General features: G+C 45.5%; 1 protein-coding gene across 2 annotated transcripts in view; it reads left to right on the forward strand.

Moving 5' to 3' along the window:
- The window catches only part of FABP7 (fatty acid binding protein 7), a 178,077-nt gene that overhangs the window by 147,668 nt on the left and 5,190 nt on the right, over positions 1–25,219 (forward strand). The window contains exons 1-3 of one of the 2 annotated variants that reach the window (XM_069235413.1): positions 16,787–17,012; positions 18,865–19,037; positions 24,376–24,477. In XM_069235413.1, the coding sequence (XP_069091514.1) occupies positions 16,940–17,012; positions 18,865–19,037; positions 24,376–24,477 (348 nt within the window). In that variant the 5' untranslated portion in view covers positions 16,787–16,939. Of the gene's footprint in view, positions 1–16,786; positions 17,013–18,864; positions 19,038–24,375; positions 24,478–25,219 lie in introns of those variants that run through there. The other variant, XM_069235412.1, reaches the window with a different exon arrangement.

Consider the following 25,219-nt stretch of genomic DNA (forward strand, 5'->3'; position numbering starts at 1 on the left):
GCCGACAATATACAGCCATTCATCCACTTTCACCCATGTGGAGCACACCTATGAAGTCGATTTCCCCCCGTAGTACACGCTCCACTATTGGGCAGGATGCAAAACGGGTTATCAAAAATCAGTCAGAGACTTGGATGGCACATCCTATTTACACTCACACCGATATTATGCACACAGTACAACAAATGTCACATTTTGGACAGCAATTAGCAATTCAGTACATGATTGAAAAATTGGAAAAGGGATTGGAATTCTTGTACTAGCGACTCTACCCCTCTCCCTTATCAACAGGAATTAAACAAATTTGGACGGGACAGTGTGGCTTGTAAACTTGATAGTAAGGACATAACTGAGGGAGTACGCATTTGCGTTGTAGCCAGAGAAGATGTTCTCAATACGTATGACAAGGAATACCCAATGAGGAAAGTACACCCTGATCTTCCCACTGCGGCCGCAATTGCAGCTGCAGCTGCCACCCAACGACCACCTCCCGTACCTGTGGCCCAGTTTGTCCATATCCCATGGAAAAGGGAGGAAGTAATGGCTATAAAAAAAGACTTGCCAGACCCCCGAAATAATTAAATTGCTATTTCCACCACCACCATGACACTCAAAAACATTGTCTATTTTTTGGGCGTATTATTGGGCCCTGAAGTCTGGCATAAATTTCGAAGAGCAGATGATGCGCCTACTTTGGGAGCTACATAGGGGGTTTTAGAAGCACAAGAAGCACAAAGGGCACCAGGATCCCTGCCTCATCAGGATATTTTAAATTTACCTAACCGGATTATGACTAAATTAGAAACTGTTATTCCCCTTCAGACTGTGGATTGGGGAACACTTGACACTTATAAACAGAAAATAGGTGAAGATGTCCCAGATTATTTTACTAGAATTGAACAAGCTTTCATAGATTTTAGCGGTCAAGACCTCGCCACCGTAAAAGGTATCATGCTATTTGTGGAACGCTTTGTTAATGGCCTTCTACCTGAAATATCACAAAAATTAAAAGCAACAGAGTTCGTGGCTGACGAAGGGACAGGCAGAGATTTTACAGATGGCACAATATTATGAGAGCAGGTATAAGGAAGAATTAGAAAAGAATGAGAAGTCAGTAAAAGAATTGAAGAAAAAGATACTATTACAGCAGGCATATCCCCAGCGGGACATCACCCCTCAACCAAGGGGTGGTTCACCAAGAGGACGGGGAAGGGGTCGAGGCAGAGGTGTATCTGCACCACCCCAAGACCGCCGATTGAATATCAACCAATGCGCCTACTGTAAACAGGATGGCCATTGGCGTGATACTTGCCCATTACTGGAAGGAAGGCAGAGTATGTCACTTGATAGAGGGAATGCGTCAGGTAATACACGAGGGCGAGGACGAGGACGAGGTAGAAATGGTCAGAATTCGCAGAATGTAAACCAGGTCCTGCATAACACTAATATTTTTGACAATGCATTTGAACAACAATATTATGCTGATGATTCTTTTTTTGAATTATACAATTATTAGGACAGCCACAGACAGGGCCAGGGGCGAGTAAGTATTACTGTAGATCAGAGTGGTCCCTATATCGATGTAAAAATCAAAGGAGAGGGCCATAAGTTTCTTCTAGATACTGGCGCCACCAGAACATCAATTGCACATGCTGCAGTCCCCGGGGCTCCCCTGTCTGGGCTTCATACCACGTCAATTGGGATTTCTGGGATCCCCGTGGTGAGCCCCATCTCAGCACCTATGAGTAACTGTAGGACCATTTACAGTACATACGCCACTCTCTTTAACCTCAGGTTGCAATGAAAACTTGTTTGCATTAGATATGTTAAAGAAATTAAATGCAGTTATTCACTGTTCAACGGATGGTGTCTATGTAACTATGGATAGATTTGTCCCTACCCGGTGTATGTTTTCACAGGTATACGACTTACCCCCAGGGCTAGCGGAAATAGACCCTTGCTTATGGTCCAAACGCAAAAATGATGTAGGCATTATGGATTTCGACCCTATTGTAATAAAAATTAAACCAGGTGCCCGGTTACCTCGTGTTCCTCAATACAAATTACCTAAAGCAAGCGAAAAAGGGCTCAAGGCAGTCATTTCTGACCTCGTGCATGCAGGTGTAATAAAGGAAGTAGTGAGCAGCCCCTGCAACAGCCCAATTCTCCCTGTTGTCAAGAAGCAAAGTGATGCTAATAGATCAGATGTTTAACAATCAGTTACTGATAACACAGTATATCGATTAGTTATTGATCTCCGAGAAATAAATAAAATAGTAATTCCCCAGTTTCCTGTAGTCCCAGACATGAATAGTCTTTTCACCATGGTCCCACCCACTGCGTGTTACTTCTCCGTCATCGATTTGAAGAATGCGTTCAGTATTCCAATCGCCGAAGAAAGCCAATATTTGTTCAGTTTCGCAATATTTGGTAGATCATTCTCACTGACAAGAGCTCCTCACGGATTTCTGGAGAGTCCCAGTATATACAGTCAATGTCTTAAACGTCAACTAGATCAATTCAATCCACCTTCAGGCTCTGCACTGTTGCAGTACATTGACGATATTTTAATTGCCTCAGATTCCATGACACAATGTAAAACTGATACTGTTGCATTATTACATCATTTAGCATCCCTGGGACATAAGGTGTCCCTCCCAAAATTGCAGTATTGTAGAGAGGAGGTCACCTATCTAGGACACCTCCTCTCTAAGGAGGGAAGGAGATTAAATCCAGACAGAATAAAACTGGTTCATACAATGACTGCACCACGCACCCCTTCTGAAGTCCGAGCATTTTTGGGATTTACATCCTTTAGCAGACAGTGGATTCCAAATTTTTCACTTACAGCAAAACCATTGATTGCTCTGACACTTTCAGATGTGCCCTCTCCTGTACCTTGGACTGACAGATGTGAGGAGGCTTTTCAGGAACTAAAAAAGGCGATGTGCATTGCTCCTGTATTGGGTAATCCGGATTACAGTAAACCATTTGTTTTATTTGTGCATGAAAAGCATGGCTGTACATTGTCTGTTTTGACACAGGATCAAGGTGGGAGACAACGCCCTTGTGCATACTTCTCTTCCACCTTGGACACTGTGGCGCAAGCATTGCCTACTTGTCTTAGAGGGGTGGCTTCTGCAGCTGCTGCGGTGAAACAAAGTGAAGGGGTTTTTGGTGGCAATCCGCTCACTGTGATGGTTCCTCATGCAGTTGATATTTTGTTAAACAAGACACAGACGCAGCACCTCACCAGTGCTCATCTAACGGGTTATGAATTAACATTGTTCAGTCCAAATATTACTTTGAAGCGGTGCAATGTCTTGAACCAAGCTACGTTACTACCCCTCCCTCAGGACAATGTGGAATTCGATCATAATTGCATTTTGCCACTGAGGAAGAAACCAAGGGACGGGTAGACTTAACAAATACTCCCCTATCTGACCCACAGGGGCAGCTGTTTGTAGATGGGTCTTGCTTCAAGTTACCAGACGGTACAACCACTGCAGCCTATGACATCACCACATTAAAAACAGTGGTTGAATCTCATAGAATCACGCAAAATTCGGCACAGGCGGCAGAATAAATTGCCCTCACCAGAGCTTGTGAAATAAGTGAACATCTTAGTGTTAATATCTACACTGATAGCCAGTATGCGTTTGGAGTAGCTCATAATTTTGGGCGACTCTGGGCAATTAGAGACTTTATCACATCACATGGCACTACCATTCATCATGGCAACTTGATTGTGGCAATTTTGAATGCTCTCGGTTTGCCCTGTCATGTCGCAATCATTAAGTGTAGTGCCCACAAGAAAATTACTGATGATATAGACGAGGAAATGCTTGTGCAGATTCTGTTGCGAAAGCAACAGCACAAGCACCATTTGACAATGCATACGTTGAGAGTACTATCAGTGGGGAGCCCAAGAACGAAGTACTAGAAAATACCTTGCAGTGTGTCAGAGATATTCAAGCAGAAGCAACAGCAGAGGAAAGGGAACAGTGGGAGAAGAACGGTAGACTAGACAGTGAAGGTTGTTACACAGATGACACAGACAGAAGAATATGGATGTTACCTACTTGTTATGTACACGTTATGGTCACTATGGCCCACAGTCCTGCACACATCAGTGCCCAAGGCATCAAGACAACTTTGGACCACGTTTGGAGTAATCCCATGATATTCAAAGCTGCTAATAACCTGGTGAAAAGTTGTATGGTGTGTGCAGTGCACAATGCAGGAAAAGGACCCCTACGCCCCCTGGCCATTTTTCCCCTCCTGGTCTCTCCTTTGAGGCTATACAGATGGATTTTATTCACATGGAACCATGTAACAAACTGAAATACGTGTTAGTGGTAATATGTATGTTTTCAAAATAGATAGAGGCCTACCCATTAAAAGACAATGGTGCCCTCTCTACCGCCAAGATATTACTCAAAGAGTACTTTCCTAGATACGGATTACCAACATTAGTCTGGAGTGACAATGGCTGTCATTTTGCTAATGAGGTAATGGGAAAAGTCTGTACCGCCCTTAACATCAAACAGCGATTTCATGCTGCCAATCACCCACAATCAGCGGGCCTTATAGAAAGGTATAGTTACACTTTGAAGAGCAAAATAGCTAAGATTTGTGCGGAGACCAATTTAAAATGGCCAGATGCTTTGCCCCTAGCATTGATGTCCATTAGGATGACTGCCAGTAGCAAGTCACGATTATCCCCCTACGAAATAGTCATGGGAAGGCCAGCCAATATCTGGGGGGGTACCATGACCAAAGAAGCTTTCTGAAGTACAATATTCTTTGTTTGTAGACTATTGTAAACAATTGACTAAAGATTTACGTTTGATCCACCAACAGGTCAAGGCCAGCCTACCGACTCCTCTTGAAGGCCCTGGTCACCCTTTCAAGCCGGGGGACTGGCTTATGACAAAGAACTTCCAAAGAACCAACAGTCTTCAGCCCAGGTGGCGGGGGCCAGCCCAGGTACTGCTTGCAACACAGACGGCAGTGAGAGTGGAAGGAAGGAAAAACTGGATACATGCTAGCCATTGTAAGCGTGCACCAGTTCCACTGCAATCTACTCCAGCAGCAGAATTACCGTTGTCTCCTGATTACAGAGAAGTAGGGAGACAGGAAACACCTCCACATGATTCAAGTACTACCATTGCTGCTCCTGAGGTGACACAGCAACCCAGTGACGAAGGTTTGCTATTTGAAGATCAACAAACTGATCGATACAACCTGCATCCTCGCCCACCCAAATGAACAGAATTTTGAAGGTGCGTAAAGTGGTGACCCCTACGAAAAACTACATTTACCTCACCCTGATAGCTCCCAGCTTGGAACTGCAAACTGAGGTCTTCTCTGAATGGCCAAGGAATCCTTTGCTCAGCAGAATACGGCACGCTTGCCTTCATGAAATACAGTTCCCCGCTTTCACCGCCACAGGCATTTCCGATGCCCCTGATGTGCCAGCATTAAAACGAGCTATCCTTACTGTTGTTACGCACACCTTGGGCGACGAGGTTGTAAATGATTGTGATGACTGAAACCTCAGCACGAACATGAACACGGGTGACTAGCCTGTGCAACGACACAAGAAAATTAACTGCGATAAGAAAGTGTGTAAGTGGGGTTAACAGTTCTGTGACTGTCCAGAAAAACCAAGTTCCAGTTCTACAGAAGCGGCCAGTCATTAGGGTTGGTGCGGCTTGTAGTCCCAGCGGGAAAGAAGGTGCCTTTTTCTGTTAAGTACCCAGCACACCACAGATCTGATTTCAATTGCTGGCCTCTGCCCTCATTTTTCTGAAACACTGAACAAACTGACGAACTATACTGAAGAAGAGCTTTGAAGTATCGCGACCTACTCACTAAGAGTTGATTTCTCATCAGGAGTAAAAACTCGTCAAGGAGCGACCAAGGGACCCAGGATCAAGCCAACGCCTATTGTCCAGTGTTCGAAAAACTAGTTTATGGACCAATTAGTGCAGCCAAACTGTTAGAGTGGGAAGCACGGCGCTGCTGAACTCTAGTGGATTATGAACATTGAAGGAAACTCACTTATTTGTATACATATATATATATATGATTATTAGTATAGTGGTCTCAATATTTTGCATTTGCAGATTTGGAAATTGTGTGGGTATATTTTTAAACAGTCATAGGTGGTGGAGACAAGTAAAACGGCACCATAGAAAGGTAGTAGGAACAAGGAGGAGAGTAGAATAAAATTATGAAAATATATCCGTTTGGCAGGTCAAATATCCCTCGAGAGAATAGAGAAGAGTGGTCTTATAACTATTTCTACAAAACAATAATGAAGTACTTAGTGACCCTCATGTTAATATGTATAATGTCCAGCGGTGTTGCATCATTGTTGCAAAATCCCACTTTACATCCATTGATAAAGGTTCATGGAAAGTTGGCTGAGACACTAAGGTGGTCATTCTGACCCTGGCGGTCTTTGACCGCCAGGGCGGAGGACCGCGGGAGCACCGCCGACAGGCCGGCGGTGCTCCAATGGGGATTCCGACCGCGGCGGTAAAGCCGCGGTCGGACCGGCACCACTGGCGGGGTCCCGCCAGTGTACCGCGGCCCCATTGAATCCTCTGCGGCGGCGCAGCTTGCTGCACCGCCGCGGGGATTCCGACCCCCCCTACCGCCATCCAGATCCCGGCGGTCGGACCGCCGAGATCCGGATGGCGGTAGGGGGGGTCGCGGGGCCCCTGGGGGCCCCTGCAGTGCCCATGCCACTGGCATGGGCATTGCAGGGGCCCCCGTAAGAGGGCCCCTACATGTATTTCACTGTCTGCTGTGCAGACAGTGAAATACGCGACGGGTGCAACTGCACCCGTCGCACAGCTTCCACTCCGCCGGCTCGATTCCGAGCCGGCTTCATCGTGGAAGCCTCTTTCCCGCTGGGCTGGCTGGCGGTCTGAAGGCGACCGCCCGCCAGCCCAGCGGGAAAGTCAGAATTACCGCCGCGGTCTTTCGACCGCGGAACGGTAACCTGACGGCGGGACTTTGGCGGGCGGCCTCCGCCGCCCGCCAAGGTCAGAATGAGGGCCTAAGTCTCACTGACTGCTGGATCTGCCGGCACTTGTCTAGACACCCTGAGGACCCTATAGGCCTTTATGAAGTACCAGTATCACCAGACGAATATGAAAGAGGGGAAGTGTGTCTTGTACCAAATACCACTTGGAGATGTGACCAACGAGAATATCAGTGGTACCCTAGGTGTGCTTTGCTCCCTAATACCCAGGCAGAATACAAGCTTTCCCCGATTCCTGGAGAGAATGTCACACTTAAAATGTTTCCCATATGTTTTGGTACTGATTTTTACGGGCAAAACCCAGAGGCAAAATACATGGGGGAGGTCCCACCTGAACAATGTGTTTAGACTTTGTTATTTGATATTAAAACGGGGAACTGGGATCTTGAAGGAGAGGAGAAAATAGACAGAAATTGGACTTCATTAATTAATGGGACTCAGCAAAATTACACTGTAAATTATTGGAACCTGTCGGTGAGAGGAGGTTCTGGTAGATCCAGAAGGATTGTTATATGATCCCTCCAGAGAACAAGATAGAAATGGGAAGAATTCACCTGTAATATTGTCACGGGTTTTCCTTGGCCCCCTCTGGGCGGCTAGATGTTCTTATGTTGCACCCTGGGCAAATGTATCATTGCTAAATGAAATATGGGTGGATTACAAGTATTGTAATAGTTCTGAGCATGACACACCCGAGGGTGTGGGTTTGCCCCGAATAAAATACAGCATTATAAATTCACAAATCCAGGGAGGCATGTATTTTGTATGTGGAAGAACTGCATATAAAGTACTCCCTCTAAACTGGGAAGGGATATGTTCACTGGCATACTTGGCACCCAACATTACTGTGATATCAAATATATCATCTTCCCAGCCCCTTAGCATGGGGAGGTTTGCTCATAGGTACAAACGAGGGACGCCCATATTGGAGGAACGAAAGAACTGGGTATTTCAAGTACTACATGTTCTTATTCCAGGATTTGGAAATTTCGACTTACAGCTAGCAATGATGAACATGTCTGCTGAATTAGCCATTGAATTTAATGCCACCAGGGAGGCCATAGGAAGTGTACAGCTAGAAATAAACTCTGCAGCCCAATTAGCGATACAAAATCGGCTTGCTCTAGATTTGATTACGGTACAACAAGGAGGAGTATGTGTTTTAATCCAACATCAGTACCAGCAAAAATGCTGCTACTTTGTCAACAAATCATCAGAGATAGAATTGGATATTGGGAAACTAAAAGAAGCAGTACAGGTATTTGAAAGGGGGGCCAATATGAAGGAGGCAATTTAAGCTTACCATGGTTATGGTCTTGGCTCGGTGGGTGGGGCTAGTTGTTTAAAGACATACTTTTTATAATAATAGCTATTATATTAAGCTGTCTGTTAGTACAGTGCTTACCTGCTTTATGTTCCTGTTTAAAATTGTGTAAACTTCCTCCAGTTAAAATACTAGAAACAAATCGAACTATGATGCAGAGAGAAGAGATAAATTCCCTAATGGCTATTGATCCCACTATTCTCACTACAGATACTGGTTGCTCATATCCATCGGTTATTTATGTCCCCATGAATGTCAATTCCAAGGAAGTAGGAGTAAAATTCAACATATATGAGGAAATTTAGAACTCCTTTTGAAAAACGTTGGTTATGTTCAGGGAGAAAAACTCAAAAAGGGTCAATTTTAAGAATCCATTTAGTATTGCTCTTTTTCCTTTAACACATGTAGTTTGAGTTCTCTCTCTGAACGCACTGCCTATCGCATATGTTATCTTATGTATATTTGTTTAAGTAAAATAAGCCTGGTTCCATACCACGGGCTCGCAGCTGGTCTCTTTCCGTAGCTGGGACACGTTACTCATTATAATCATGTGGTAAAAATAACTAACCGACCTCGGCTGTTGTATTTTAGGGAGGGAAAGGCTGATATCTATAATTTTGAACCACGCAATCCTTTGAAGGGTCTCAAGAATGTGGGAAGTCAGGCAGCTGCAGAAGGGAGTTGAGGACAAAGCAGGGAATGGAACCGGTGTGTGGAAACTGATTCCCTTCTTAAAATATCTGTGTGACGCATATCATTATTTACTTACTTTATGTATCCTTTGATGTATGATTATAAATATCACTGTTAAACGCTCCGTGCCAGCACACTTTACTTCGGGCCAGGGATGCCAGTTGTAAATCTGTCCTCTTTGCTGCAGCAAAAATAAATAGACCTTTGGTCACTGATTTTTCACTCCGGCTCTCCGTGTCAAAACTCTTTTGTAAATGCATTTGTAAGTATCTTTGCTGGAATTGTTTTATGATGCCCGAAGAAAATGTGTAAAACACTGCTCGGATCGACTATGCTTTGAGATAGTTCACAAACCAGGTTTCTGTAACTGTTCTTCCGGCCTTTGTGTTTGATTAAACCAACTGTTCCTGTTTTGCCAAACGCCTTGTCTTTTGTTTTTTCAAGGTAAATTCACATTCAAGCAACATTATCATCCACTACAGCAATGCAATACTGCGCTGTGCACTCCATATAAGGGACAGGCCAGGATTGTCACATATCCACATAGGAACGGGTCCCCAAGTCCAGCAACGCATACTCCAAAGCACAACAGGTAAGTACAAATATAAGGTAGGTAATACATGTATTGCTACTGTATATTACTACAGTGGTTCCCGACCTGTGGTCTGGAGACCCTTGGGGGTCTGCGAAGCCTCCTCAGGGGGTCCGCAACTACTTAGAAAATTAAATAATATTGTCAGATTAGGTTTGCAGCTTTCAGTAATGACTCAGTGGTGGTCCCCAGATTCCAATAAGGATTCAGTTGGGGTCCCAGGGCTCCAGTAATGATAAAGTGGGGATCCACAGATGTCAAAAGGTTGGGAACCACTGAATTACTATATATACTGGTATCCACTCATATTCAAGTGTCACACAGTATGTCACATATACTTAGGTATGTAGGTACACATAAGTAGATTATGCCCACTGTAATGTGACACATAGCCATACTTCATTCTTGCCTGCATTACATCCAGGACAACTGTAATAGAGCCCAATTAGACTTTTCCAACATTTGACACTCTATTACATTAGACCCAACACAGGCTACTTGCATCAAACAGAACTGACGTATTGCCTATGGTTTTTTAAACATTGCTGAAGTTGTGCTTGTCTTAAGACCAACTTCAGCAATGCGCCACTTTTGGGGCTGATGTGTTGCGGCATCCTTGTAGGAGGCTGGCCCTCTATGCAGTGTGCAAAACTAGGCACACTGTGCAGGTGGTCCAGGCAACCACACATTGACTTACCAAGGTACAAACTCGACCACCTAATGCTCTAATTTTTTTAGTAGCTTGGTCGAGCAGTTAGACTAATCTTTGAGAAGTGCAAAGCATTTGTTGTACTCACAGTATCAATAAATGAGACCACACACTCAAAGGAATAACTCAAGACCAATTTACAAAAATAATTTAGATTTTTTTATTTATTTTAAGACAAAGATCATCAGAATCAAGTAAGTACTTTTTAAGTTACTAATTTTTTAAGTTTAATAAAAAATAGTATTTTGTGCGTAATTGTGCACCATAGGAATCACTGGAGAAATTACTTTGAAAATGCACATAAAATCAGGCAATGTGTTTACCAATGTCTCCTTTTACATGTATGTCAATGTCATTGGTGGACTCTATGGATCAGCTGTAGTCAGGTGGGTCCCCCTGGAGTGTCAAGGTTGCAAGGGGTGGTGGACCCTTAGGGCACAGCTGGTTCATCTGTGCAGGCACAGTGCAGCCAGGTACGGAGCGAATCAGTGAGCAATGAGCTGTGCGCAAAGGTGTCCTTGTAAGCAAGAGGTAGGTCTCTTTGAGGGTTTCTTGCAGGTCAGCAGGGGCTCTCTCGTGGGAGGTCCTGTTGGTTTCTGAAGTCCATTGACTGGGGCTTCCGCCTGGGCCTTTTACAGTCCGGAGTGGACTGTCCTTCTTGGTGTCCGACTTGAGGTGACCACTACCTAGGGTTATTGCACGGTTTAGCCACTGGAGGGCGCAGCGCAATCAACCTTGGGACACTTGCAGGGTTTCCTCACAGTCTGTCGGGTGGAGTTTAGTCTGGCTGCGGCATCCGGTTCCTTGGGCAGAAGCTGATCAATGAAGTGGCCTTCAATGGGTCTTTGGTCTCCTGTTGCAGTAGAGTGATGCTTTCACTCTGGAGGGAGATCTTTGGCAATTTTTGAAGAGTGGAGGTCCTCTGGGGGTTTGTAGAGTCTGTCCAACGTCCAAGCAACCCCTCAACTGCGATTGTCGAGTCCTGGGTCCAGCAGGCAGGGTTTGGTGCCTTTCCTTGGTGCAGCAGGACTTCAGTTCCCGAGCCTTGGGTCTTTGTTGCTAGTCTTCTTTTGTCCTTGGAATCTGATTTCATGGTCTAGGGATGACCACTAAATACTGTATTTAGCAGTATTTAGGGGAGTACCTGGTAGTGACCAATGGGTCATCTAACATAGGGTGGTTACACCCACTAAGTGATCACTTCCTGTAGACAGAGGTAACTTCCCTACACCTGATTGGCTATTTTCCTTCCATGCAAGATGGAGGAAAATTAAATGGAGGGGTCACCTCGCATGCAACACCTCAGGGGTGGTAGAAGCTGGAGATGACCACTCCTCCTGTCCTTTGTGTGGTTTCCTGCAGTTGATCCAGCCAAAATTGGGGGTTTGAAACGGGGCAGACATCTGCTGCTAGCAGAAGGCTTGGGGTTGAGTTTCAAGGGTGGTAAGCCCTGTGAAACTCGCTGGCAGGGCAGTGCACATTCCTGAGGGAGGGGTGCTTTGTTCTGGGTCCCAGAGAGCATGATCTCTCACTCTAGGATTCCAGAATCTTGTCTGGTGGTGGCAGGCTGGTTGTGAACGGCCAGCAACCATGCCAGAGTAGTTAGCTTTTGCAGGGGTACATTTTGTAATAAATCCAATACCGGTACCAGTTTGGACTTATCATTCTGAGTGGTTTGATACCAAACAACATATAGTTTAGAGTAGCCATCATGTAGCTATGAAACGCGTACTGACCAATGTCCAGCACATGTATTAAAATGGCTGCCCTGTTAACTTACTATGTCACAGGTTTGACAAGGACACAGTAGAGGCATACTGCTCATGCATCTATGCCCACACATGCAATATAGTGCACCCTGCCTTAGAGCTGGAAGGCCTGCCAGAAGGGTGACTTATCTATGGTGCATGCAGTGTGTAGTGGACAGGACACACAGGCTGTGTGCCATGTCGAATTTGTCTTTTGGGGTTGCATCAGAACACTCAGCCTGCAATGGCAGTGCTGGATGCTTCTGGGTGCACGGCCCTAGAGGGTGTCACAATCTGTGCTGCTGCCCTCATGGGCCTACCCCTAGTACCACATGCCCTGGGTACTTAAGTACCATTTACTAGGGACTTATAGTGGCAGCTAAAGCTGTTGCCAATTGTGCAGATGCATCACAACAGTTTTAAGGAAAGACATCTTGCCCAGGGAACCTGGTTAGCAGGGACCCTGGGCACTAACAGCTTTGAGTCTACATCAAATACCAGGCAAGAAGTGGGGGCAAACCATGACAAAAGAGGCCTTTTCTCACAGTCCTTCCCACTGATGGGTCACAATTTCTGATGCATCCCTGGGACCTTACCCCATGGTGCGCTGTACTGTAAATATGACGCATCCATGGCGTTGTAACCTGGCTTGCCATAGCGCAAGTAATTTTGATGCATTGCTGCCTCAGCGCAGCGATGAGTCATTCCTTGTAAATACGACACTGAGTGTTTCCCTGTGTCTATCACATGGATGATATGAATCTAAATTGTGGAGAGAGAAAGATAAAGTGCTGAGCAAGTGCTAGAGGAGATATTTGGTTTCATGATTCCTACAATTGGTTTAGTATTTAATGATGTGAGGATGAAAAAACTGTATTCACTCTTTGACAGATAACAGCTGATGCTGTCTGTTACCATTTTATTCCTACATGCAGTTGTATTGCTGCCTTTCCACATCATGCATTCAGTACAACACAGGAACAATACTGAAAGACAAATATAATTCCCTCATGTACAACGCGATGCTTCATTCCCAAGCTTCATTCTTATGCAAAGTCAATGCTTTCCATGGCCTCACCTATTGGGAATGCAATGTGTTTCTCATGTGAACATAACCGTAACTTGTATCAAAATTTTTAATAACTATAAGGTGTCACAGGAGCACCAGTGCTGGCAACTGTACTGTAAAGTTCTGTGGGACAGTGCAGACAAAATGTAATTTCAAGCTGTATTGTTCTTATTGTCATATTGCTAGTGGGATCTTTGGGCCTTTGCATATTTACATAAAAATGTGTAACCTTATTGTATTCAACCTATTAGCTTTACCCAGGGTGTTAGGTTCATGGTTCACTTTCCTCTGATCTTTAGAGGTGATACTATGGCTGTCTGATCTCTGATTCTTGATTATTTACTTAGATGCATTATGGGGGTCATTACATCCCTAGCGGTCAAAGACCACCAGGGCTGTTTTGGCGATTGCACCGCCAACAGGCTGGCGGTGCAATCCTGGGTATTTTGCAGTCGCACCGCCGGGGCCGGCGGTTTCCCGCCACATTTTCCCCGGCGGTAATAATCCGCCTGGGATGCGCTGCTTGCAGTGCTGCACAGGGGATTACGAGTCCCCGACCGCCAGCCTTTTCCTGGCGGTTTGAACCGCCAGGAAAAGGGTGGCGGTAAGGGGAGTTGCGGGGCCCCCTGACAGGGCCCCATGCAGCTTTGCACTATCTGCTATGCAGACAGTGAAAAGCGCGACAGGTGCAACTGCACCCGTCGCACGGCCGCAACACCGCCGGCTCCTGTGTTGCAGCCAAGATCCCCGCTGGGCCGGCAGGCGGAAACCAGGTTTCCGCCCGCCGGCCCAGCGGGGATCTTATAATGACCGCGGCAGGAGTGCGGCTGCATTGGCGGCCGCCCGGCGGTTCTGCTTTTCAGAATTTGCATCTTATTCGGAGCTTCTTGCTTTTACTTGACAAACAACTAATTGACTGACTGTGCCATCTATTTGCTTTCTGTAATGTCTTAGCTTTCAATAAACCATAGTTTTCACTATAATTCTTGACATTCTTTGTTGTGAAGTCTAGTTTATTCCAGTTTATGTTATTTTTTTAATTTATGATACAGAACTCCCAGGGAGCTCCACATAAAAACATACATACAAAGAAATACCATAAGATGAATCACATGAAAACCTTCATGAACGGTTATATTCCCCTTTCTTACAAGGCAATTTGATATTATAATAAATACAATTTTAAAAAGCATTTAAAAAAAGGTTACAAATTCTGCAGCAAAACAATTAATTTGGAGTGTCAAAAAAGACTGCAGTACTTCTGATGCAGTACATAAAGAAAGTTGAAGGCAGATTGAGTGTAACCATCTATGACGATGTGACAGCAGGGCCGGGCAAATAAAAACAACACGATTCAGGTCCTGAATACCAATCTGACAGAAATTACAAGTCGCTGAAGATCCATGCCATCTAGCCCATAGTGTATTGAGAGGAAACAGCCCCTGTCGTAATAGGAGCCAGAATCGTCTGATCCCATGTGGCAGGTCCCAGATAAGATAGGGCTGCATTTCCTTCAATAACACAGTGTCTGTTACAGATTGGAAACCCTGCCTGTGTGCACAAGCCTTTTTATCTAAGCAAAGACTTGCAGACCAAGTTGCTTGTCTAATAGTGGATTTTAGCTGTGACAGAGAGAGTATCAGAAGAAAGGCAGGATCTAACTGTAATAGGTCTGTGCCATATATGAAATTCCTGCCAATAGTGTATTTCGCCCAGCTGCCAGACAGAATTTCTTTCTTTAACAAAGACCTCAAAGAGTCGTGACCACTCTTCTCCAGACTAATCACCCAGCGCACCACCCCAGCCAGACCTTGCACTAATTAGCTTCTCAAACCCATCTCTAGCCTTAGGATTGCTGCTGAGAGGGCTGAGTTTACAGATGTTAATTTCCTAAGAACACAGCCCTCTAGCTTGTCTAAAAACAAACCTATTAGAGACTCTTACTTTCTCTAAACCATAAAGTAAGGAAGGAGGTATCTTTCCTCGTCATACTTCTAAAAGGTGTTTAAAATGTCTCCTGACTGTCGCCTTATAAAGGGCACCCAAGCCATTAGCTTGGTATTGTGCCTTACTTAGGTTGTGTTCTATGTGCGCCCTGTCACTGAGGTTCCAGCAAACAATTTTTCCCAAAAATGTGTACGAGTTTAACCTTTCTAGATTCTGTGCTCCCAATGACCAGCTGAATTTGTCATACTTCTTTTTATCATGGAAACACAGAATTTTACTTTTAGAGCAATTTATTGTTAGAAAGAGGGCCTCTGTAAATTGCTATAAGGCGTCCGATCGAGAATGAGTATATCATCTGAATATAGTAAACAGGTTATCAGCCTTCCTCCCAATATGGAGGCGAAACCCACGCTCCGAGTTAAATAGCTAGCTAAATCTGAAATGTACAAGAGAAACAGCAACGGGACCAACATACACCCTTGTTTTAAACCGTTCTGGGTTTGCATTGTGAAGTCTAATGACCTTTACATTTAATCATTAGACGTTATTTGTTGTTGTTTGTACACAACCGCGATCCAGTGAGAAGCAACAAAATCATGGAATTAACACCGCCCCGAGGTCATTAGCTACTACCGCCTTAGACTGAAGACGGAGGAAAAAGTGCCATATCACAGTCAATCAAATGTATAAATATGAAGCACAAATGTTGCAGAAAAATAACCTTTTGTTTTTAAGAGTGCTTGTCCTATTTTTACATGTCTATTGTTGAGTAGCGTGCATGCCAAATATGGCTGAGTTGCTACTTTCAGCAAAACCCAAGTACACCTGTTTCTCGGCTCCAAAAATGTGCAGCCTTACTCACCGTTACCGCTCCCGGGACGTTAGCCGCCTGCAAAAACTAGCAAGCTCTCGGCTACGCTCCATAATGAAAATTAAAAGATTAAACTTTCCAATGCACACTATCCCTTGAAAAGCAGCTTCCCTCCAAGCCGAATCGACACTACCAACTGGACACCTCTACGTCATTGGGGGCCGTACCACATGCCTCAAATGCTAGAGGGGTGTATCGATGGCCACTTTCCCCCAGCGTTTTGCTGTCAACAGACCTCGTTTCTCTATTTGTCCCCACTCCCCCCAAGAAATATAAATTAAAACCATTTCAGCGCGAAGAATTGATACCTTTAAAAACTCGCGTTTTGGATTGGGTAACGCTGGGATCGGCCTTCCAATTCCGCACTCAAGAAAAATATGGTCTATCGTTGTTCCGTTATTTTTAAAGTAGTCAAAAAATGAAAGACACCATATAAAATTAAGCACCAAATCACGATGTAAACCCGCCTCCTAAAGTCACTGCGTGTGTGTTCATCTGCACACTAACGTACTTAAAATGCGTAAAAAGAGACTTATTGTAATACAGACAGACTGAATGCACAGTCTTGGCGCATAGTGACCCCCCCCCCACCAAGCAGCCTTTAAGTCACAGGTCCGGGGGAGGGGGGGCGAAACTATTCGCTCCCTCCCGACTGGGTGGCCTGAGCCAATCAGCGGGAGTATTGAAATATTTCGAAGCGCACCCGCTTCTTGTAGGTCGAGGGAGCGTTGAGAGGCGTGGCTTGTCAGTTCGCTACGTGACAGAGGAGCTCCGTCCGCGGTATAATAGCCGTGATTTGGGCGGCGGGGTCAGCGCAGACACTGGGTGTTCCTTAGGTGGGCAGCGGGAACGTTACAGTCTGACGCACCCCAGTAGACGGCGCCCGCAGCACTCCAGCCTTTGCCACACGCCACCCTAAGTCCAGCAACATGGTCGACAAGTTTATCGGCACCTGGAAGCTGGTGGAGAGCGTCAACTTCGATGAGTACATGAAGGCTCTCGGTAAGTGGCGGGTATTTGTATAGCGCGTACACCCCTTGACGAGGCGTCGAGCGGGCATCCCGTTGCCCGCCAGTTATGGAACACATAGCACGTGCAGCTCGTTTGTAGGCGCGCACGTCCCGCGCGCAGTAGGTTTCATTTGACTTGCGTTTCTTAGGACGCGCGTCTCTCGAGCTGCCCACGGCAACGGCGTAAAATTGCCAGAATCATCCAGCAGCCACTGTAATGGTCTGGATGGTTTCATACACATTTCGCGACCCGTCTTTCTTGGGGTGAGCGCCTCACAGGCAGCACATTAGATGAGCTTCACTCAAATGCATTTTCTGCGAGATGCGTAATGTAGCTGGTGCTCATTTTTCAGAGGCGGTGGACATGGAGAGGCGACAAGTTTACTTGGTGGATAATTCTTGACCTAAAACGCTATGGGATGCGCATTTCTTGGTGCACATCATGTCATAAAGTCTTTAGAGCGTGTATCTTCTGCCCAGCACGTGACACGCACTACCCATTTAGTCGATGGATGAGGCCGCACGATGGGGGAACAGGCCTGGCGCCTCTCCTCCGTACGCAGGCTGCTGCCCCGCCACGCCGCTCCCGCCAGTGCGTGGAGATGATACATTGGCCCAGTATCTGTCGGCCGCAGCAGACCTGCAGCTTTCCGAAATGCGGTGAGTTCTGTGGAGATGAAGTACGGTCCGAACCGTCGCCTCTACTATACAGAGACACTAGAATTATGCGATTCTGCGAAAATGGCGTTTTTGGTAGAACTATGGATTAGCCGCATTTGCCTCACAGTCCATCATCTACTGCGTACTCTGTACATTTTAAACAAAAATAATGTATGCAGCTCAAACCGTTCAAAATGTGCTAAAAAAGGCAGCAGTGTTTTTGGCCCAGCAAAGGAAAGCCACTCGCAAATATTTAGTGATCACTTGCAATTGCAAATGTCTGGGTTTTGGTGTTAATCTAGAACTAAGGAGTTGAAACCTTTGCCCAGACAGTCTTAACATGTGAACAGATGACAAGGTAATAAAATAATACTACCAGCAAAATGTGCTGAATAGTTTGCGTTTTGTTGCTGCTTAATTTGGTCCGCACCAGCCACATAATTTCGGTGGTCCTGTTTATATACCAAACCTGTCACATTACCGCGTTGGAAGCTTTGTTGCGAATTCTTCAATTGTGGTTATAATGTGCAATTTGAATTGCTATTCCAAATCTTTATGCTCTTTGCAGAGAGGTTAGTGCTAGGGGGATTTTCAAGCCCCCTTGCTTCCTTCGTACCATCTTAATTTGGGCGACGTAGGTAACCTGCCTGATTGATGCGCAAGCTTCACCGGCGGTGACTGAAGTTACTGTACTCCTCACACATGCTCACCCCTTGCTTCGGATGCATTCTCAATAATCTGTGTTTCTCCCGATCGCCCCCCCCACGCCTTACTCTCGCGCACGAGTAAGTTTGGTAATATACAACCCACCACACGTCGTCCCATCATTCTCCAACGCTCCTGTCCGGGACCGTTGGTCCTATTAGGCTCATGTACCCACTCTGGGAGCCTGTAACCACACCAGTTATTCGGCCCCAAGGGTGAATGTGCTCTTCATTAACACATTATATTATGTCCCGTGTTGGTCGATGACCCGCATACCTCCTATCCAACCTTTTCTGAGTAGGGGGATCTACTTTCCGCACACACGTATTTTACACACACACACTCCCGGACCTGTGGACCCTGTTCCGCGTCGTATGCACACCTTCCCGTTCTCCGTTTGGTTCACCCGGGCCACTCGCACACTGCCCTCTGCTGGTCCTCGCTGCCCTCTTCACTCCATGTACCGTTCTTTTCCGTAGGAGTGAACTTCGCCACCCGGCAGATGGGAAATGTGACCAAACCTTCCCAGATCATCAGCAAGGACGGCGACAAGATGGTGCTCCGCACCGAGAGCACGTTCAAGACCACGGAGATCAGCTTCAAGCTGGGCGAGGAGTTCAACGAGACCACGGTCGACGACAGGAACTGCAAGGTAAGGCGACCGCACCACACCAGTGACGTAGCTTCCATTGGTGCAGCAGGTGCAGTGGCACCGAGACCCGCTGAACACTGATTATTGCTGTATTTCACGGTTCAGACAGCAGCTAGGGAGCCCATTCCCTTCCTTTAGTTATGGTCCATGCGCCACTGCCCCACACATCGAACAACGTCCCGGACTACCGCCCGCATGGTGCAGAGAAAACAGGTACCGCTGTATGGTATGTGGTATCATTGTGTATATACCGCGCATTACTCCAAACGAGGCTCCGAAACCTCACTCACGCAAAACAATTACTAACTAGAAATCTACCTTTTGAAAGTCGCTTTTTTTTTTGTTAAAGTTTACTTTGGGTTGAATTGTTAAAACGTTTGAGGGACAACATATGCATGTTAGGAGTTTAAAACAAGCATTTGCAATGCAACTGGTCTCGCGTTTGCTCATGTTAGAGTTGATAGCGTTGTAAACTCCTAACCCGACTTTTCACCTACCGGGCAAAAGTGCATGTACATACGTAATCCGAAAAAGTGCAATTAACTATGTAAAGCGCTCGTAAATTAGAGAGAAAAAAGTCCACGAGCCCGATGGAAAACAGCGAACCTCGCATGTTTTCTGTACTTGGTCGCTGTGCTCGAGGAGGGCTAGCCACCGGAAAAGGCATGACGTATGTGTGCCTTCGACTAATGAAAGCAAGCAGATTTTATTAGGCAAGCCCACGAACCAATAAAAAACACTGACGTGAAGTTGACAGGGCTCTGAGCCCTTTTCTGAACACTAAAGAGTCTCGCTGCGATACGCATGTGCGAGCGCATGCAACACAGGCTCGACCCTAAAAATGAAGGCAGTGGGCGGATGCCTTTGGAAATGGACCTTGAAATTCAGGACAGGCGGCAGACACTTGAACTGAGGGATTGTGTAGGGTTCTTAGCGCACCGCACCACTACCGGTAGGAGAGGTCGGACCAGGAGTGGCAGACATTGGTTATCCACATGAGTTGGACCAATTAGGCTTTACCTTCTTGAGCTAAAATTGTTGTGATGCGTGCGTGTTTAAATACAAAAACTCAGAGAATTTAAGATTTACAGCGCCCCCACCCAGTATGAAATCTCTTAAGTCGAGTGCCATTTTCTCATGTCAGATGCTGTCGACATTCTAACTACTGCCCTCACTTAATGAGTACTCGTTTATTACAAGAAGTGCATGCGCATGATAGTGAGCAGCATTTTCCTTTACTTATTGTTGATATGCTAATGTTATCGTTGTACCCAACATCAGTGGCGGCCGGCAGCTTTAGGAGGGAGGCGGGCGGGATACACACACACACACACTCACTCATTCTTTCACACACACGCACGCACATCCATTAACAACACACAAACCATTCAAACATGCACGCACGCACCAAACATTCATTTTAAAAGATCGCACACACTCATTCTTTCACACACACACGCACGCACATCCATTAACAACACTCATAACACTGAAACATGCACGCGCGCACCAAACATTCAATTTAAAACATTACACACACACACTTACCTTCAGCTTCCAGGTCACAGGAGGGTTGGGATTGCTGCCTTCCTAAGGTCAGCCAATGAGGGAAGGCAGCAGTCCAAGCCTGTCACAGAGTGGGATGGGGTCAGTGAGACTCCTGACCCCACCCCACTCTGTGATGAAGTGTCACTGATTGACACTCGCCCTGGGCACTTCAGGGCTTAAACCTGAAGCACCCAGGGAGAGTGTCAATTGGTGATGCTTTCCTCATCATCCAGGAGAGGGCCTCGAGGCACCTTTGCTGAGCCGAGCAGGTCACACCCATAGGAGCTGTGACCTCCTCAGCCCAGCAAAGTTCAGCTCAGGCAGCCAGGAGTGTGCGCAAAACACGCATGTCTGCTCCTGGCTGCCTGAGCTGAACATGGAGAGTGTGTGTCAGGCTGACCTTTGTTCAGCCTGACAGACACTCTTCATGAGGGGCAAAAGGTGGGGGGCGTAGCCCCTCCGCCCTAAAGGACAGGCCGCCACTGCCCAACATTCTCAACATTTAGTAGAAAAGCCAATAGGTCTGGGTTTCGTGTGTAACAAATGCCGTAACACGGTGTATGGGGTGTGCAGGAACAGCCAATAAGGCACAACGGGAGTGGCGGGGGTATTGCATTACTGGGCCACTGCCAATCATTGAGTAGTGATGGGAGAGTGACTGACAAATGAGCTAAAAGTTGTCTCTGAACAGCAGCTCCAAATTGGATGCATGGAGTGTATTTTGGTTGTGGCGGGACTGGGGAACCAAATGCAACTGTGGCAAAACTCCTCAAATCAGCACTGCTCGCTTCGTTTCCTTGCACAATCGGTCATTTCCACCCATTCATATTCCCCACCCCCTTACCTGCTGCAATTAACCCTGTGGTCCTGGTGAAAGTGACAGAGGTAGGGTTATTGCCTAGAGGGGGGATGAGGACTAAAGAGATTGATACAGCTTGGAAGGAAAGTGAAGAAACTAGTGTAATGAGTATATTGATTGTGTGGAAGGCCTGTTTCGACAATTGGAATCTTAAATACATTTTTCCTAAATCCTGACAGTGCGTGCACACACACGAAGCCTAAAGCTGATTATGGTAGTTGTCTGTTTCTATTTCCATTATGGTTGATCATCAACACAAACATATGGCTTCAAGCATTTGGCATTGTTGACTGCATATTTTGGCTTGAGTGAGAAGGGAGCACAGTGCAGTTTGTGATGTGCCCCCAGTCATGTGAGAGCAAAATGTATATATTTAATTTTGAATGGGGTGTCTGCATAGGTCCCGTTGACCCAGCTGTTTGCCAGTCTAATTGGTTCCAGTGATTACATCCTGAGACACAGAACAGCAACATTTCTTAGCTTCTCCCTACCTAAATAAACTGTTAGCTTGACAATCATTGGCAGAACCCAAAAGGACATTTGTGGATGGAGTAAACTTTATATAAGGCATACGGGTACCCCAGCTGTACGTTATGATCAAATAAGAGCAAGGGTCCAGTTTCGGCCCATTTGGGTGACCGGGGAGAGACAGATTACAGTTGGATATGTGTGTTTACTCAGTGGCTGAAATGGAATTACAGACGTGTAGGTACTCAACGGGTAGGAGTACTACCTGTGTGTTATTGAGGAGCGCTGCTACTTTCCCATTACAATTATTTATGGACAAATGGTGGGGGTTGCTATGATGCATGGGCGGAGATGCTGTTGTGTTACCACTCACCTGCAATAATTTGGTGATGTAAGTTTTGTATTATAGATGCACACTGATATAATAAAAAAATTGAATACATGTAAACATCACCTAGGAAGAACCCCATTTCAGTAATTAGGCTTTTCATATTTTTTTATGGTTAAGAATGCTGCCTACTTTTTCAATAGAATTAGAAGGTGGCAGGCACTCACCTAACAGAAGAACCAAGGCTGAAAGTGAATTGGAAATTTAATTCCAGAAAACACATTTGGCGTACATACCATAAGTTAAGCCAAGGGACCGCTATAAAGATATGTGTGTGTGTGGCTGTGAGATTACACTGGCAGGGAAATCATCTAACTTCATTCATGGATTAAATCAATCCTGGGTGGAAATCCGTAGAGTTTAACTGCAGACAGGGTAAGAGCACTGGGTGGGGGAGCCAGGTTATTAACCAGATTTAGAGAACATTAGAGGGATGGAAATCATCTGATCTTTAGATACGGGGTTAAGAGAACACTGGATAGATATTGATCTGTAAACAAAGGTTTAAGAAAGGCACAGGATGGATCTAACGTAGTAACAGAACACTGAAATGATCTCATTTAACCTGTAGTCACAAACTCGTTGGATTGTAGTCATGGGATTGGAGGCCCCACACATGTAGATATGGGACTAAGAACTGACTGAATTGCAAGGCTTGCACACAGACAAGAGACTGAAAATTAAATGTTCAAATGTATGCACACACACTTCAGATTACTCTCAATCAAAGTGCCTTACTTAGAGCTGGGCAGTGCACCTTAGCATTATGGATATTAATATAGGCAACCCAGCCCCTCTGGGTAAATCTGTGGGTCAGATTTTCTAAAAGTTCATGCAATGCAGCAAACAAGTTGCGTTGCATGAACAGAAGAGAGCTTTACAGTGCCATATTTACAAAGATATGGCGCTGTTCCTCCATCTTCCTGTTCCGGCTCACTTGTGGCTGCTTAGTACCAACACAAGCACCCTTGTGTCACATCTCAAGGATGCCTGCGTTGTGGGCAGGATTGTTTTTGTGCAGGAACAGATACATTCCAGCACAAAACAGTTCTCAGGGGCATATTCCTCTTGGAATGAGGAAGGCACAAGGAGAAATTAAGATATCTCTCTTTGTTAGACTTCTTTCAGGTATGTGCACCATTTTGGCGCTAACCCATGTTTACTGATGTCAGAAAATTTGGGTTTGCATCAAAATCCATGGTTGAATGCACTGGAACGTTCATACTCTTCCTCTGTGCAAAGTAACGGAAAGCATGACTGCTGCATTACGTTTTTTTAAAATAACTCATGCAAACTGGGCATTGTGTGGCATAGTAAATCTCAAAATACATTTAGCGTCTGGGCTGCTTCTAAAAAGTGTCGCATTCCAGACACACAATGGTAATAAATCCGATGTGTTTGCAACTTCATTCGTGCATGACCTTCCAGATCCTATGAGGTAAAAACTCACATCCAAGGCCCATGGTGTAGCTGTCCTTCAAAGCTGCCTGATATTACTCTCTGAACCACACCATGCCGCATCTGCCGGCTCACTCTCTGCTCACACACCAGTTTTTAATTTCCTCTGAACACCATTGTTCCTGTGTATTAGTTACAGCCTTCACACCGCCAAACTACCCTGAGGGATAAACAGTCGGATTTCTTATTTAGGGGGTGCCTCCTCTGCCCAAGCATGCTCACCACGCCCAGATTCAGCCCCCACTCACTTAATCTGTTCACCCTCTTGCCCACTTCCCAGTAGACCTATTCCTGTTTGCACCTTCAGAGCATGTTAACCAATCCATTCTTCCGCACACTCGTTCTTCCAGTATTTAATCCAGCTTTACTTGTTCAACTCATTGATCCAGTCACCCACATGCACTCTCCTGAATATCCTTCTAGACATTTATTCATCCATCCGTTCATTCTTTTATTGACCCTCATGCACTTATTTATACACCATCAGGCTTTCACCCACTCTACTAAAAGACCAGGCAAATACCAACGTAGAACAATATAAGGTAATGACTATATTGCCTTTGTTAATTAACAGTTTCCTGGTTTCCTAATATTGTGTCTGTTTTTGTTTCTTGCAGTCTGTAATAAAAATGAACGGTGACAAAATGGTTCATATACAGAAATGGGACGACAAGGAAACTAATTTCGTTAGAGAGATTAAAGATGGCAAACTGGTCATGGTAAGTATGAAGAATGTTAATGAATACTTTTGTTAAGTATGCTCAGTTTTATGTTTTAAGGGACTTATTTTCAAACCCCGTGTGCTGCTGGTACGTCACTTTTTGTGATGCACCAGCGGCTCATAGTGCACCCATTATCTACAAGGCCATGCAAAGCCATTTTGTGTGGCTCTGCATGGCCTTGTAAATATGTGTAAGGAAACGCAGCACAAGTCATCACATTGTGTCAGGGAGACGTTCCATAGGCATTGCGGTGGGTTTTCCCACTTAACACAATAAGGATAGACCATTACTCGAACTACGTGTTGTCCGCACTGACGCAATCCCAGATTTAGAAGAATCTGTAAACCTGGGAAAGCGTAAAAAATCTTATGCCTCCCAGGAGAGGTGCAACAAGGAGAAATATCTTTATTTTTCCTTGTTTTTTCCTCTTTCTATGTGTGCTGCAGAATACACAGAGGAAAGAGCCTCCATGGATTCTTTTTGTGCAGGAAGGTGTCCCTTCTTTCTCAAAAACAATTCTGTATGCTAGACAGCCCATTGTGCGCCAGCGCAGGGGGAGAGGACTGAAATGTGCTGTATCTTGTAGATAAGGCTCACTTGTGCCCTTTCCTTGTGGCGAAGTGCAGAAAGGTCACTTTGCTGCACTGCCCTGTGCCACAAGGCTTGTAAATATGCCCCTAAGTTTGTAGGCATGCAAAAAAAAATCTTGAGTGCCAAAAAACGCAGTGGGAAATTACCT

This window comes from Pleurodeles waltl, chromosome 5 (genome assembly GCF_031143425.1).
Source record: "Pleurodeles waltl isolate 20211129_DDA chromosome 5, aPleWal1.hap1.20221129, whole genome shotgun sequence".
NCBI lineage: Eukaryota > Metazoa > Chordata > Amphibia > Caudata > Salamandridae > Pleurodeles > Pleurodeles waltl.